General features: G+C 35.6%; 1 protein-coding gene across 1 annotated transcript in view; it reads right to left on the bottom strand.

The window, feature by feature from the left end:
* TAF4B (TATA-box binding protein associated factor 4b) overlaps positions 1-18,051 on the bottom strand; it is a 127,533-nt gene that overhangs the window by 79,198 nt on the left and 30,284 nt on the right. The window contains exons 6-9 of the mRNA XM_037032241.1: positions 16,608-16,697; positions 12,492-13,103; positions 2,707-2,842; positions 2,226-2,331 (exon numbers count right to left, since the gene is read on the bottom strand). Of these exons, the coding sequence (XP_036888136.1) occupies positions 2,226-2,331; positions 2,707-2,842; positions 12,492-13,103; positions 16,608-16,697 (944 nt within the window). The remainder of the gene's footprint in view (positions 1-2,225; positions 2,332-2,706; positions 2,843-12,491; positions 13,104-16,607; positions 16,698-18,051) is intronic.

Here is an 18,051-nt window from a genome sequence, read left to right as displayed (position 1 = left end):
ACAACACAGAAAGTATTTCCAAATCCCTTATGTGACAAAGAATTTGGTTCTTCAATACATGAAGAACTAAAAACTCAACTAGGAAAAAAACCTCAATAAGGAAAAATGAGCAAAAGATTTGAACACACACTTCACCAAAGATATGTGTGTCGTATGCAGTTAAGACAGATATGAGCAGAACAAGGACAACGGGCCAGGTACAGAAGGTCATCAGAGGGTAGAGTCTAGGGTGCCTACCAATGGACAAAACTAACCTTTCCTCCCCTAGTATATTGCTGGTCATGCAGTTTGGACCCCCTGACCTTTCCTCCTTCAAGAGAACATCTAGGCTTCAGTTGTGTTTCAGCTTCAGACCCAGAAAAGCATCAAAAGCAGACAAGTGATGCCATGGCTACCTCAGGACCAGCAGCAATGACCAATGACCCCCTACCCTGGCGCTAACCAATTAGTGGAAACCATGACCCTGAAAAGGCAAACCAGGAAAGCTGATGAATATTCTGTTGAGATGCCCACCTGAGGCCTCCCCTAAGATTCCTTCCTGCAAAACAGAGATTAAAAGCCCTCAGGACATAGGACCCAAAACATGCTCTCCCTCCCAGGAGCACACCCAGGCCTTTAACTTCCCTTGCTTCTTCCCCATAGGCGCCATGGGCACACATCTCCTAAGATTCTCCAAGGAACCCCTCAAGACTTGCAACCAGGAGAACAATGGGCAGTGGCAGCTCATCCCAGGCTAAGCCCCTAAATTTATCTCCAAGGTCTCCTTTTCTCTGACTTCCCCATGAGCCAAAGCAGCCCAGCCTAGGCTCCCCTGTTGCTTCTTCTGTGCTAAACCCTTCCTCATTTCACTGCCCTGGGTGTGCTTTTGCTGTGGCCAATAAGTCTCTGCTTGCTTTACAGCAGTTTGCCTCTTAACTAAACTTTTTCCTTCAAGCAGACAAGAAACAAGGTCTCGGCATCTCACCAGTAACATGTGGATAGCAAATAAGCACAAAAACAGATGCTCAACAGCTTTAGTGATTAGGAAAATGCAAATTAAAACCATAATAATACCCACAACATACTTATTAAAATGGTAAAAATCAAAAGAACTGAAAATACCAAGCATTGCCAAAGTTAGAGAGCAACTAGAACTCTCATCGTGGGTGGGAAGATAAAATGGTAGAGTCTCTTTGGTAAACAGTGTAATAGTTTTCAGATGCTCCTGGAATTATGATGGGGTTACATGCTAATAAACCCATTACAAGTTGAAAATATTGTAAGTCAAAAATGCATTTAATACAATCTAACCTATTGAATTCAGCAGCTTAGCCTCGCCGACCTTAAACCTGCTCAGAACACTTATGTTAGCGGGCAGCTGGGCGAAATCAGCTGGTGGCTGCTGCCCCACACCCCGACAGAACATAAGGCATTCTGCTAGTCCAGGAAATCATAAAAATTCAAAACTGGAAGTACGGTCTCTACTGAATGCACAGAGCTTTCAAACCACTAAAAAGTAAAAAACTCCTAAGTTGAACTGTAGTAAATCCAGGACCTTCTGTAGCTAAACATGAATTTATTTACCTAATGATCCTGCCATTATATATACTCTTGAATATATACTAGAGACATGAGAAACTATATTTACAAAAAAAAATCTATATATAAATCTGTTTATAGTGGCTTTATATATAACTGTCGAAAACTGGGAACAACCCAATGCTTATCAACAGGAAAAAGAATAAACAAATTTATATCTGTATAACAAATACTTTTCCCCAATACAAAGAACAATCTTCTAATATTCAAATGATACAGGATATGAATCGCAAAAGCATGCTGTGTGAAAAAAGAGCAGTATGCAAAAGAGCAGATGATATAATTTTTCATTTATGTAAAGTTCAAGAATAGACAAAAATGACAGATGGTGATAGATATAAAAATAGTGGCGGTTAGAAGCAGGGGTTGGGGATAATTGATTTGAAAGGAACATAAAAGTGATGAATACATTCAACATCTTGATCTGGATTATAATTACACAGGCGTATATCTGTCAAAATTCATTGAGATGGACACTTATAATAATCTGTGCACTTTTTGGTTTATAAATTATATTCAAAGTACCATTAGTTTCTTAAAGACAAATATATTTGTTTATCAGAAGTATTATTCTATCACCTTTTTATTTTATTAAAAAATATTACTTCTTTAAACCACACCAAGTTTTAACTGTTATTTTTCTTTACCTCAGGGATGTTATTCCATTCTCTTTTATTTCATTCTTCTGAAGAGAAGATCCTTGAAGTGACAGAATTTTATTTCCTGGCAAGGTAATTTGCTTTAGAATGGAAGCTATAAAACAAAAGAAGAAAGAAAAAAAGTATAATAATAAGAAAACAGGCAATCACATCACATTAGAAAAAATTCGGGACAACAGCTTTTACTATATATACAATAATCAAAAAAATTTTAACAGCCCTAACACTATGTTTAAATTCAAACGTGACAATGAATTTATTCCCTGAACATAAAATAATCTACTAAAATCAAGACCGCCATTCTTCAAATTGCCTAAAGAATTACCAGCACTAAAAAATATCATTCAGAAAAGGTGACAGAAACATGTTAATAAAATATCAGTTACATTGGTAGGTTTTTAAAATGCATAATAAAAACAGCACAAAACCCCATCATGTTTCAAACCCAGTGTGATTGGTCAGAGCCCACCTGGAGATGGCCGAACAGCAGTTATTGCAGCGCTCACTGGCATCTTCTTCTGTCCGGATTTCTGAATGGCCAATGCTGAGGGATGGGAAAGTGTGGCCACTTGTTTCGCAACGCCTCCTGAAGGCGGCTGGACCACCTGAGACAGTGAGAACTATCATTACAGTCATTCAACTAAATCTGCTTCCATTGTAACAAGAAAACAAAGAACTGTGCTCACCTAACTATAAATATACCTTGATCTTAGCATAACAAGAAAGCCTACTTAAAATTTAAATTTGTATGTAGTGAAATTAACTTGTTCAAAAGTGAAAACCATGAGTATCTCACACTTTATATTTTTAGAGTGGAATTCAATATTATATTATATATTGCCCGATTTAAACCTTCATATGAATCCTTTTTTTCATTTTAAAACTTTTTTTAAATTATTTTTTTTAGTTCATCGGGTATTTTAATATGCAGTCAAGATTAAAAACACCTCTCCTAAAGAATTCAGGATTACACCTAATATTTTATTTTGGTATTTGGAGATAATGAATATAGCTATTTGATCCTGCATTATGCTCATTGTTGTTTGTGTCAACCAACAGTCATCACTGCTGCCAATTCAGTGCCCACGGGAATCCCCAATTTGGGGTGTGGTGAAGACGGCATCTTTATTCAGTGTGAAACAGCTCAATTGTGATCCAGCCCAGCTGTGAAGGCCCCTCTCTGGCTAGAGAGCTCTGCTCTGCTCCTGGCACTGGTCTGCTCGTATCTGCTCCAGCCAGGAAATGGTCTTCGGTGGAAAGGGAAAGTGCCCATTTTTAAACCTTTATCATAGAAAATTTCAATATATAGACAAAAGTGGAAGAAACACTCAAATGAAACCACCTATGCCATTATCACCCAATTCCAACAATGGTTAATCATCACCCATCTTACTGCATCTACATCCTTACCCACTCCCCTTCCACCCTCACTTATTTTAAAGCACATTTGGATATATCATTTTATCTATAAATATTTGCTAATATATTTCCAAAAAGATAAGGACTTTTAATGGACCGCTTTTAAAAAACATCTGGAAAATGACAATGCTAAAGGCATTCTCCAAAATAAACAGTTCAGGAAATCCAGAGGGTGAGGGTTGGGGGTTAGGGAAGCAAAATTAAAGTAATAGCATGGCCTTATTTTTAGCTTCAAAAAAGAAGAAAAAACAGAATAACAGGGTTTCTTTTTTTCTCACTTGAAGAAGAAAAATGGTCACCATGTATTTGAGCCAGCTATTGACAGTGAACTATTTACAAGTGCTTCAACTCATTTTTGCCTAATATAATGAGCAAGGAAATAGACTTCTAAATAGAATTTCAAAAGTAAAATTTATTCTATACTTTAATTTTTTTGTAAATGAAATTTAAAATCCAGTATGCATCACTAAACAAAAGTAACTCGAAAGACACTCCAAATCCTTTAGGAACAAATGCCTCTAGAGGAGAAACACAAATTGGGATAATTCAACTTCCATCATTCTAAGAACAGACTGGAAAAGATAGAAAAAGCTCTTGGAAGCAATGATGTATTTCAACAAGTTGAGATCCTACTTATGTATTATAAGATCCTAGGGGTTAGATTACAGTTCTGCAAAGTAATATACGTACAATCACAGTCTCATTTATGCATTCAGAAACTAAACAAAAACACACATCAACAATTCTGGCCTATTTCCCTATTGTTCATATTTTCTTCCTTTATATCCTTTACTAAGTATTCTTTCTAGCATTTTAATTATGAAAGACAGTACTAAAATATTAGAAAACTATTTATGACTTACTTCATATTATTTTTGATGAGTACACAAAACTGTAACAGCCTGGAAGTCTATTATACTCTCCGGTGGAGAGGGGGTGGGGCTCCACTCCCCAGGGACCAGGCGGGGCCAGCCCCCACTGGACCAGGTGCTAGTTGTGTATCACTTTAGCACAGAACAAGCTTGGGAAAGTGAGCCTCAGTGCCAACTCACATCCAGGACTGTTCATTGCCTGGTCTAGAGATCAACCACGGTCAAGTTCATGCCAGTGGCAAGAGGCAAACATGCCATTAAAAAAATAAATAAATAAGCAAAAATGAATGATACATATACATATACATATATATATATATGCAAAATGAATGATATGGGATATTTATACATATAACAAAAGATTTCAGCTGGGATTAACAATCTGGGATTCCCATCATTGTTCATCTTAATAACTAAACCTCTTGGGGCAGCACATATGCAGCTTATTCCTGCACATTTGGAGAACAAAGAAAAATTATGAGTGAAAATATGCAAGAAAATTCTTTAGTGTTCTTTCAAAGAAAGTACCATTTAAAACACAGTTCAGGGGTGGCCAAAAGTAGGTTTACAGCTGTGAGTACACAAGAGATTTATTGTTGTGTTATCTATTAATTATTGTACTATTTGTTATTATCATTATTAGTCACCTACCATTTCCCACCCCTCTATTAGGCATCTTATGGAGACTGAAATTATTTTAGAGACATGGAAATTGGCCCAAGGAAGAGATATTTGCTATTACTTGGCAAGCAAAAAAAAGCTGTTATATTCTTAAAAACTTAAGTCCTTTATTTAATTTACCTCCAAAAAACTGCTAGAAAGGAAGCCTAAATACCTTAGCATCTTCTTTTGACATATCAAATTCTGATGTTTGATTTGGATATTAACAAATTAATGTTCTAGTTGTTTATAGAAAATACAGGTCGGGAGCTACATAATACTCTTTAGGTTACAGGGTCTTTTTGCATTAACTATGATTTTTACATAACTATGATCAGGGATATCTGACAAGGAACTATTCTTAAATTCTGCATGGAAAGCAACCACAGAAACACAAGTATGGACTGAAGAAGTCATTGAGAAAATGCTGCACACTGTGCTTTCTCTGTATTTCAACCCAAACCCACCTCCCTGTCCTTAAATATAGCAACCAAATACGTATCTCTAAATAACTCATGGAGTACATGCACACAAAGTTACTGGAACCATGGTACTATTTCCTCTAATTTCTATTTAATATTCAATACGTGATTACTGGCACACCCTCACTAAGGCTGAGTTCTAGAAAATAGAATGCTCCAACTAAACAAAAACTGTAGCGTAAAAGTAAAAAAATAAATGCTCGTTGCCAATTATTCCTCAGGAACAGCCAACATGTGGGTCTTGTGCCACTATTTCTTATCTTCTGGGACAATAGCATATTCCACTAAATGCTAGCAATTCTCTGTGCCCACATCCGGCCTCAGAATATCTCTGAACACAGAGCTGAAGTAAAATCCTACAACAGCAGTTGAAATTAATGCCATGCCCAATTTAGAGTAAAACTCAGGCCTTGGCTGGTGTGGCTCAGTGGATTGAGCGTCAGCCTGTGAACCAGAGTTTGATTCCCAGTCAGGGCAGATGCCTGGGTTGTAGTCCAAGTCAGGTCCCCAGTAGGGGGTGCACAAGAGGCAACCACACACTGATATTTCTCTTTCTTTCTCCCTTCCCCTTCTGTCTAAAATAAATAAATGAAATCTTAAAAAAAAATTCAACCTTGATACACCTCAGGATATGCTGCTTGTATAATTTAAAGGGTCTTCTAAACACTTTAAATTTGTTCAAATGAATTTTTTAACTATATTACCAGCTTTTAGGAATCAGTAATGCTGCTTCAAATCAAGAACCTACAAATTTCTGTTTAAAAAGTTTAAATGTGCTCATTGCATGATGTGACTTATATAAAGTTCTAAAACAAGCAAAACTAATCTGTGGGAGAAAATTATCAGAAGGGTCCTTGTTTCCGGGGGTATGGGGGTGGGCATCAATTGGGAAGGGACACAGGAAACTTCAAGGTGATGGTAGCATTCTGTATCTTGATAGGGGCTATGAGTTATACAGAAGTATGTACTAACTAAAAACTTATCCAACAGTACATTTAAAATTTGTGCACGTCAGTACATGCAAATCTTAGCTAAAAAGAATAAAAAAGTGTAAACAATATTAAACTGTAGTTAATAATGTGCATGTTTCATTATTTAGGAAGAAGTTTTGAAATGCATAAAAAATTAAGATTGATGAGTGGGTAAATACATGATAAATCAAGTATACTGACTGTAAATAGTAAAACCTAGGTGGTTTGATATATGGGTGTGTTCACTATAAACTTCAACTTTGTTATGTTTCAAATTTTTCATAATAAAATATTTTTCAAATAATGTAAAATATGATTTACATATGGCATATATAAGTATTATTTCTAAATAGTTTGTTTTCCATAAATTCTAATATACCCTTAACCAACTCATATACATATTTTTTCCTCAAGTAAATTTAAATTAAGTAGCATTAATCAACCTATATATTAAGATTTTTATTATATAAACTTTCACTAAATGATGGCCCATGAAGACTTTACTATGCGACTCCTATGTATGGTAAATAAAGGGTAGGCCTTACTTGGATTCAATCTGTCTTCACCAAACCTTTCATTAGTCCTATTTAAGTCATTCTAATCACCAACTGAATAACACCTCTCCTCTTATCCTTAACAATGCAGAAACAGGAAGAAAATAGACAAACAGCTTAAGTTTGGATCCTAGGTCAGTTTAATACAAAACTGAGAGTGAACTACTTGAGCCAATAAAACAACCAACGATACTTTTTTTCTTACTCAATTTTTATTTAAACTTCTCTAATGAAAATACTGGAGACCAGCATACTAGAGACTAAAATTTACATCTTAAAATTTTTTCTCCTTATCCAGTGAGAACTGAAGTCCGAGTTAATCAGTATAATTAAGTCAATCAGCATAATATATTTTTATATTTCATATAAAAATGTATTTGTTGAAAATTCTTTAAAGGTTCCCCATTACTTCAAAATAACTAGGTACTAGCAAAATATATGATGCAACAGGAAATTTTTTTTCTAATATTCTGGGTCAATTTTAGGGTGTAAGTTTTACTGCAATATAATAAAATAGAAAATTGCCACATTAGTAATATGCTAACAATGATCTGTTTTTCTCTTATATACATGGAACAGTTATATTTGGAGAATTATTGCTGAATATACTTGGCCACTTATTTATCAAATCTTTACAATTCCATTAAGGAAGAAATGAAAGTAACAGAGTCACTTGGGGAATATATATGTATTTGACACACACAAAAATATTTATGACAATATTAAAGCTTCCTGCCCTAACTTTAAGCATAAATCATGCTCACAGATATTCAAGTGATATATAAACACAAAATTATTAATAATAATAATATTCAATTTACTCTATAAAATTATTGGCTTTTTATCCAAAGACTAGGAATTTCCAATGAACTTTCTCATTCATGAATTTTATTCACACATGTTATGAATTTGAGAGGCTTACTGTTTATGTGGTAAAATTGGTTATTAAAATTTACCAAATATAATTTTAAATATTATCAAATTAAAATTTATCTTTAAAATTAATTTTTGTCAATTAAGTTTAAATTAAATTGTCTTTAAGTAAATTTAGCATTTGCTTAATTATCAGTAAAAATTTTTTCACAAATATCCTAAGAAAAACTTTTTAGCATTGAAATGAAACTCCTGAAAGCTTCTACTAATTATCTATCCATCTATCTATCTTCTATAATTATCTAAAGTATACTATAATCCAATTCCAATCTCTTTCATAACTTTTAGGAAAGTGTTAAAGCTCAACATTTAGTTGGAGTATAGAACATCAAATGACAACTACACCAAAACTTGATAAATAATAAGATTAACCATTTTTTTTTAAATAAGGGTGAAATTAAAGTGCAGATAGCATTTTTTTAAAGATTTTTATTTATTTTTATTTATTTATCTTTAGAGGGGAAGGAGAGGGAGAGAAACATCAATGTATGGTTGCCTTTTCGTGCATCCCCTGCTGGGAGCTGGCCTGCAGGGAACCAGCCTGCAACCCAGGAATGTGCCCTGACTGGGAATCGAACCGCGATCGTGTGGTTCACAGGCCCGCGCTCAATCCACTGAGCTACACCAGCCAGGGCAAGATTAACCATTTTTAAGAAGTAGGTTCTTGTGAAATCCCAAGAACTACTCATTAGGTCCATGTTTCAACAATTCAAGCATTGGAGGACCAAAATACACAAAGCACTGAGTTACTGGTACAACATTAAAAACTTCTCCCTGAGGAAACTGAGCAATTCTAGTTCACTTATTGGATGAGAGCTTCAGAAGTTCATAGAGGATAATATACAATAATTAATAAGATAAATCTAAATTTTTTTAAAATTGGGAAGGATCTCTTTAATACAGAAAAATATATAAATTAATAAAATAATAACAACTGTACAAAACCTAAACTCAGCAATGGTAGACTGACAAAATTTTTATCACTTGAAAGTGTGATATTTAAAAGGTCTTATCCAGAAGGCAGGAAACCTATATACTTCTGAAGGAAAATTAGTAAAAGCTAGAATATAGTAGTAAGGGAAATTGTGAAATTTGTGGTCAATTATTAAAGGAAATGACACAAATTTTAAACCTAGCACTGGACAAGACGGCCACGCTTGTACTCTTCAGACCATTTTGGGGGACTGCATCCTGAGTTGTAGGAACCACAGACTTGATCCAGTATGGCAATTTCCATATTTTAAATCATATTTGCCAAAATTCTTCTAAGCTGTATTAACTATTTTCTGATGTTTCTAGCACCTGAGCATTCCTCTTCATATGTACCTAGAATTACACTGGACTATAGTTTGCAATGAACCTACTGATGATATTCTTAATTACTCAAGAAATACTAATTCAAACTTCAGCGTAGCTCAATCCTCTCTGTGGTATTACTGTAGAGAACAGTTTGTCTTCTTTAGTGACCCATGTAAAAATCTGTTGTAAAACAGGGGGACTGAATGAAAGAAGGTGAAACAATTAGCCAAAGAACAGACTATATATGTATAATGTATGGACATAAATGACAGTGTGGTGGTGGCCTGAGGAAAGGAAGGGCAAGGTCTGGGTGGGCAAAGGGGGAAAAAATAGGGATATCTGTAATAGCATAAGCACTAAAAACAAATATTGCCTTGGCTAGTGTGCCTCAGTTGGTTGGAGCGTTGTCCTATAAACCTAAAGGTCGCAAGTTCAATTTCTGGTTAAGGCACATAGCTAAAACACTGCAAGTTGGGTCTCCAACGGGGCCTATGTGCGAGGCAACCAATGGATGCTTCTCTGTCACATTGATTTTCTCCCTCTTTCCCTCCCCTGCCCCTCTCTAAAATCATAAGCATGTCCTTGGGTGAGAAATGAATGAATGAATAAATATTAATTTAAAAAATCTGGCCCTGGCTGGCGTAGCTCAGTGGATTGAGCCTGGGCCTGTGAACCAGAGAATCGTGGTTTGATTCCCAGTCAGGGCACATGCCTGGGTTGCGGGCCAGTTCCCAGCAGGGAACTCATGAGAGGCAACCATACATTGATATTTCTCTCCCTCTCTCCTTCCCCTCCCCTCTAAAGATAAATAAATAGAATATTTTTTAAAATCTGTTGTAAAACAGATTAGAATGCATATATATGCAGCATCTAGCTGCATTTTTGCCATTTTAAATTGGAAGGTATGAACACTGACATCAGATTTGTTTGCTAAAATTGAAATAGAGGCCAAAGAAGAAAGCAGAATTCACAAATAAAATTAAATCATTTCACTACCTTAAAAGAACAAAAGTAGGAAGTTTAAAAAAAATCCGAGCCCTGGATGGTGTGGCTCAGTGGACTGAGTGCCAGCCTGCAGACCAAAGGGTTGCTGGCTTGATTCCCAGTCAGGGCACATGCCTGGGTTGCAGGCCAGGTCCCCAGTAGGCAGCATGAAAGAGGCAACCACACACTGATGTTTCTCTCCCTCTCTTTCTCCCTTCCTTCCCCTTTCTCTACAAATAAATAAATAAAATCTTTCAAAAATCCTTATTATTTGCTATTGGATTTTGTTACATTTTTTAATTGAAATTATTTCTAACGTATAACAAGTCAAAACTACAAAATGGAAACACCACCAAGATATTATTACCAGACAGTTTTCTGTTTCAGGACACTCCAGAAACCTAGAAGTTCTTGCTTACCATAACCTAACGGAAAGGATACTGGGTTCTAGTCTGAGATCCATGACTCACTGAATGCCAGTGATGAGTCACTTCAATTTCCTGACTCTTAGTTTTCTCCCTGACTTTTTGGCATCACAAATTTATTTTAAAATCCACAGTGCATACACGACATATTTTTAAAACTCTATGTAGCTATAAAGCATTATTTCATTTCAGGGACCGATACAGACATTCCATTAAGATTAACACAACACTGATTCAAGATTCAGCTACAACTGAAAAAAAAAAGGATTTCAATCCTGTTCAGTACTACCAAAAAGAGGCCTTTCCTTGGGGCAATTACTCTGTTCCAGTGGTTCCCAAACCAGACCAATGTTTAAGAATTACCACTTCGAAAAAGGTTTCATCTGAGGTTAAATTCAGACACTCAAGAGAACCTCTGCCAGGCAGGTTTATTTCTCCATTTGAAAATCAGACTCAGAGCAGAAAGAGATGAAAAAAGATCAGTATCCAGGAAATGACTATTCCTTCCTACCTACCCAAGAGTTTGATGGCTGTCCAAATTAATCTTTCCCTTTCATTCTAGGCTCAAAGCTGTCCTCTGACTCAAAGATAATCATCCACAGATACTAACCTCCTCTCCTGATCACACAAACCTGGCTGGGAAGTTTACTTAGATTTTACTATTCCAAGCAGAAGAAACTGAAAAAAGAGATTCAAAATACAACCTTTACCACAAAGGCTTACAAAAGAGAATAAGGGCAATCACCAAAAATCAAAAAACAGCTAGCTTAATTACTGAATAAGGTAGGCGAGAAATTTACTTTAAAAGAAAAAAAGAAACATGATTTTTAATTAATTCACCATGTACTATCTCACACAGGTTAACAATACTTTCATAGTCTTCAAATAAAACTTTTCTGGTCTAGCAGAAAGTAGAATGTTCAAAACACCCACTGGTAAAAGAGCTAAGATTTCTATTACCCAAGAACCTCCCAACCTACTAAATTTAGGAAACATAAGGTTTTATCTACTCCTTTCCCCACAACCCCCTCTCTCCCCTCAGCACATTTTTTAAAAGAAATGTTACCATAATAACACCTATGTAATAATAACCCTGCTAAAATATTCCATCTGTATCTAATCTTGAGGAAACAGTCAGACAAAACAGAATAAACGACATTCTGGAAAACAACTATCTCAGGCACTTAAAATATTACAGCATAACAAGCAACCACGGAAGACTGGGAAACTGTTCTAGAATTAAGAAGCCTAAAGAGAAATGACAAGTAAATGTAATATACAATTCTTTATCAGAAACAATATCAGAAAAAACAGCTATAAAGGACATTGTTGGGACAATTGTGGAAATACTTATTGTACCAATATTAACTTCCCATATTATGCTGTACTTATGTTTAAAAATTTTTTCTTAAGGGACAGACAGTATGTAAGGGCGCAGTGTCACAGTTTCTGTCACTCTCAAATGGTTCAGGAAAAATTGCATGTGTGTGTTTTGTAGTACGTGCATAGAGAAAGAACAAAGCAAACGTGGTAAAAAGTTACCAAGTGGTCAAACTTGGTCAAGGGTACACAGGGGCTCATTTCACTAGTCTTTTCAGTTTTCTGAATGTTTGAAACTTTTAAACTAAGAAATCGGGGAATAAAATGTTACTCACTAGGTGTTTGACTTTAACTGCCTGTGGAATAGCAGCTGGTTGTGAAAGGATGGGTCCTGCCTGTGTAAGTTGGATTTGGACTGGAGCGCCAATGACAGGCTTGTCAGACGTGGTCCCGGCAGAAGTAACGACAGGTCTCACAGGTGGGAGACAAACAGCCGATGTTGAAGTTTCTCCAACAGTTACTGATGGAAGAGCCAGTGCCACTCCTGCCGCGGAGACCACTGGTTTTTCAGGTTGAAGTGAGACAGTCCCAACTGTAGTTTGTACAGATGTCACAAGTGGTTTTGGAGTCTGAACCAAAACAGTTTCAGCTGTTGTTCCTCCTGATACGGCAGCTGGACCCACAGAATGAAGTGTCACAACTCCAGTTTTTGCTCCCCCTGAACCAGGAAGAGAATTCAGGCTTTGTACTGACACAGTTCTAGGTGTCGTTGCTCCACAAACAATGATAGGCTTCTCAGACTGTATTGAGGAAACTGTTGTTGTCGCCACAGAAGTTGTTACTGGTATGGTACAGGTACCAATGATGTCGCCAGAAGTCTGCTGAACACACTGCTGAATAAAGCTCTGGGAGTTAGGCATGAGTTGTCGTAAGGCACTCACACTTTTCTAGAAACAGGGAAGGAGAAAAAAAACACTGATAACTGAATAAATTAGCTACTAGTACAACAGAAATACTTTGTATTTTATATCCTTCAACAGAAAATAATTCAAAAGTACATCAAGTAATTCAGTTGAGAAAATCTGATACTTACTTATACCCTGTCAATAGCCAAGATTCAATTAACTTAAAACCCAAAAGTGCTTTATTTTTCAATACAAAATTATGTCTGGGGATTAAGCTTATTTTGCATACCTGAAAATCAATTTGTTAAACAGTTTTGCCCTGACTGGTGTGGCTCAGTTGATCACACGTTGCCCCGCAAAGTGAAAGGTGGACCAGTTTGATTCTGGGTCAGGGCACATGCCTGGGTTTTGAGTTCAGCCCCCGAGTCAGGGCATGCACAACAGGCAACCGATCGATGTGTTTCTCTCACATCAATATTTCTCTCCCTCTTTCTCTCTCTCTTACCCTCTCTTCTAAAGATAAATAATCATAAAAATAAAGTAAAAAGTTTCATACTTGTCTGTACTCAACTAAATCCCACAGTAAGTCACTAATAACTTCAGTATCTGTAAATCTGTTTCAACAAAAGCAGACTAAACAAATTTGGGGGTAAATAACTTTCAAGCCGTTTTTTTAATCCTTACCCACGGACATTTTTTTCACTGCCTTTAGAGAGAAAGGGAGAGAGGGAGAGAAAGAAACATCAATGTGAGAGAGAAATACTGACTGGTTGCCATCCCAGAGGTCGAACATGCAACTTTGGTATGTGCGCTGACAGGGAATTGAACCCACAATCCTTTGGGCCAAAGGAGGATGCTCCAATCAACTGAGCCATACTGGCCAAGGCTAACTTTCAAACTTTTGACAGAAATAGTCTTCATATCAAAATAAAGCTAATACAAATATGGCCAATTTTCTTAATAGAGCTAGGATATTTTGACTGAATTTTAAGTTGGTTTTTATCTTTATATGCTGTTAAAAGATTTAAAGACAGTTCAAGTTAAAAAGGAGAAGGTTTTGCCTTTTATCCCTGGGGTTTGGGGTTCTTCTTTTCTTACTTTGTTTCTTTTTTTTTTTTTTGAGTAAGAAAACAAAGCTGAAAAAGCAAGTAGATAGTAGGTTATCTTGGCAAGTTCATGGGCTGTTTTGGAAGATTTCCCTGTCTTGACAAAATGTCAGACTGCCATTATTTAAAAAGCAAATGAGAACTACTGTTCCTTTCCTCTAATTTTTTATTTTATTTTTTTTCCAATTTTTTTATTTAATTATTTTTCAAGTACAGTTTTCTATTACTCCCTTCCCATCCCACCCCCCGTATTCCCCCCTCCCTCCCATTTCCACCTTTATATATGTTCCTCTAAATACCTCCCCTATTTCCCCTGAAATTCCCTCCCCTCTCCCCCCTGGTCACTGTCAGCCTGTTCTCTATTTCAGTGTTTTTGGTTATATTTTGCTTGCTTGTTTGTTTTATTGTTTAGCTTCCTGTTAAAGGTGAGATCATATGGTATTTGTCCTTCAACACCTGGCTTATTTCACTCAGCATAATGCTTTCCAGTTCCATCCATGATGATGCAAAAGATAGGAGCTCCTTCTTTCTTTCTGCAGCATAAAATTCCATTGTGTATATGTACCATAGTTTTTTGATCCATTTCCTTTAATTTTTTAATAGAAGAAACCAAATAGAATAATAGATATTAGGATATTCTATTATTTGGATAATAGAATTCTTATCCAAAGAGGGTTTCAAGTATATGTAAAAATAATTAACAAAAGAGAGTCTCTCATAATCTTTTTTCAAACTTTGAAAGTAGAAAAATTATGCCACCTTAAAAATATATACACAAATGAAGTGATTTGATTGAATTTAAACTAGAAATCTAAGATGAGGGAGTACAGAGAAAAACACAACTGGAAAGAAATATTAAAGTAATAAGATTTAAAAAGATACTAAATTTCTCTCTCGATCCTCTGGTTAGAGTTAAGAACAAAGTCCCAATCCCCTATCCCTATGCAATATCCAACACTCAAAAGCTCCCAAAAATGAGAAAAAAATTCTCAAGAAAATGCATAAGGCTCACTAGGTCCTTAGAAAACAGATAAAAAGTGCAACTAGTACATGGTAATTTTTGGTAATCTCAAGAAAGTGTTTGCTACCAAGTAGAGTTAGATAGGCTAAATGCTGGACCTGTGAGTTTGACCTTGAGTTAGTCAACTTACAGAGTGTTCTCATCCCTAAAATGGATAATACTGTTAGCAGCTATTCTCAAGACTGATGTGAAAATTAAATAAAAATGCAAATTAAAAGTAAACTACCTAGCAAAGCATCAGAAACTCAGTAGGTGCTTACTAACTTCTCTCCTTCCTCCCCATTATGTCTCCAGTGAGTAGGAAATAAAAATACAGTGGTACCTCAGTACTCATCGTTAATATGTTCCAGAACTTGTCACGAGTGCCAAAACCAATGAGTACCATGCAAGTGACAAGTGATCAAGCATTTTCTCTTACGAGGTGGTGTCATGACTCATACAAGTTCTAGCAAGTGTAGTGAGTCCTGAGCAAGAATCAAATGGTGAAACATTTTTTTCTCATCAAAATAAGACGAGTACAGGGTTTGACAAGTTCAGAAGACCACAAGTACTGGATATGACTGTAAACTCAACAGAACTGTCAGTGTAATGCAGAGCACCTGCAGTTCACACAACCATTGCACTGAAAGGGACCCAAGGAAGACTAACATCTCAATCAAGAGGGCCCTCTGAAAACAGAGCACTGGTCCACTGATGCTAGATACTACGCTGACCCTTTAACCTTCCCTTTCCTTCTGAAAATGTGGTGCTCCATCTCCCCTCCCACTCTTTTTTCATGAGGCAACCAAGAAAATCTACTATGAAGCCTGTTTCCCAGACAATTAAGACAAATTTTTCTAAAGACAATGCCTTATTCCATTATTTCAAAATTTATGGATGAGGCTTTGGTTCACCACAGTACCGGGTCTTCAATGACTTTATAAATTTCAATTCAATTTAGATACCTGTGAATATCCAAAAATATGTATTTTTAGCCTGCCAAACCAAGTTCTTGTTATTAAACTTACTGTTCTCCATCAAAACTCTAGTTTATTCAATAAATCTTAGAAAACAATATGCCTACTAAAGAAATAATTTATTTTTTAAAATAGCCTTTTCACTAAACTTGACATTATGTGGTTTATTTGTAAGAAAATATGAGTCATTAGGACAAAGCATTTATTTTTTTAAATGTCAAGAATTTTGCATATACAAGCATTAAAAAACATAATCAAGTTACATTCATGAATCAGAATGTACTTCTTCTGTTTTCTCAATGTGTTCTCATCTGAAGAATATAAATTATCAGTGTGATTTATAGACAACACTGAGAGGTTTCTCCTACATTGTTAGTTATCTTCACCTTAAACTGATGTCAGGTTTTAAATTATTTGCAAGTAAACACAGAATTTCTTCAATGTAATCAATACATAATTCTACCTTAAGAAAAGGAACCAAATGAGGCTGAGGTGAAGACTTGAGTTCAACATAGAGTTGTCTAGTAAATTCTTCTGCTTCAATTTTTGCATCCTGAGGATGGGAAAAAAGAAAACAGCATTTTTTAAGTCTACAAATATTTTAAAACAGGAGCAGCATGTAATTCATGATGATTGTAGACATAACAAGCTCTGAACAGTGATGATGGCGGCATTTTTTTCATGTCATTTGTGAAATGAATAATCATAAACAATAGAGATATTTGTTCATACAGGGATGACCCCAGAAAGGAAAAGATGAGTGGAGCTGGTAGCCTGAATAAAGCTATTGCATCACAGTCTGTTAGGAACAATTAAGAAGTGAAGACACAGGAGTCCTAAATTCCTTAGGGTAGAAGATAAGAAGTGGTTTGGTTTGGGGACTTTGAGGTGTTTTTGTTTTGTTTTTGTTTTGTTTTGTTTTGTTTTGGGGGTTGTTGTGTTTTTATTTTGTTTTTTTTTTCTTTTTCAATTTTGAAACTATCTTAATCAGGATAAGATTACATTTTTAGATGTAATCTAAAATGCTATTGTAAGCCCATAGTAAGAGATACATTATTGTTCCAAAGGATTTAGGAAGCCCTCCATACTGCCCTATATTCTAAGTATTTCAGGAATCTATGAGATCTAAATTATTTTCATATTAATACTAAAAAGACTGTTTGCCTTTTTCACAGTGCTGAGATTTGCACTGATGGTACAAAACCAACAGTAGGTAAAACTGTTGGCAAGAAACACAGCGCTAACAAATTAAAAAAGGTGTTGTCATCATAATCTAAACCACTAGGCATTAGTGGTAAAAAATAAAAAATAGAGGCAATTTCATTTTTAAATGTACTCAGTGAGGGAGCAAAAATTAATTTTATTAAATCTCAACCCTTCAGTAAACATCTTTTTAAAATTATGTATAAGAAGCTAGAAACCACACACAGAATATTTCTGCTGCAGACCAAATTAAGATGCTCACAGAAAAGCACTTTCTGATCTGAGTTGCTTACTGAGCTAGTTGATTTACTGGAAAGAATATCAAACCACAACTGGCTATTCAGAAGGCTTATGTATTTGATTGACAAGGCATTTTCTCAAAAACCAACCAACCAACCAACCAAGTCTGTCACTGTAAGAAAATAAACCGATAGTATCTGTTGGTAACACCAAATTTAGAGCTCTCAAGCTAAAATGAGAATTTGGGATGGTTTCTATACTTTTTGGTTAAGATCCAATATGGTAGAATTTTGGACAATCTGTAACCATGATCCTGAGTTTGACAGCTTCCTAGTACTTAAAGAATTTCCCTATTAGATTGTTGGTCAGATTATAAGTATCATTTTGGTGTAACTCAAATAACAAACCCATCAACATCTGGAAAATCTGCACAACTTTGTGAATCAACATTTTCCAAATAACCA

Source organism: Sturnira hondurensis, unplaced genomic scaffold (assembly GCF_014824575.4).
Source record: "Sturnira hondurensis isolate 20B ecotype Veracruz unplaced genomic scaffold, ASM1482457v3 Scaffold0001872, whole genome shotgun sequence".
NCBI lineage: Eukaryota > Metazoa > Chordata > Mammalia > Chiroptera > Phyllostomidae > Sturnira > Sturnira hondurensis.
This window is presented reverse-complemented; position numbering and strand designations above follow the sequence as displayed.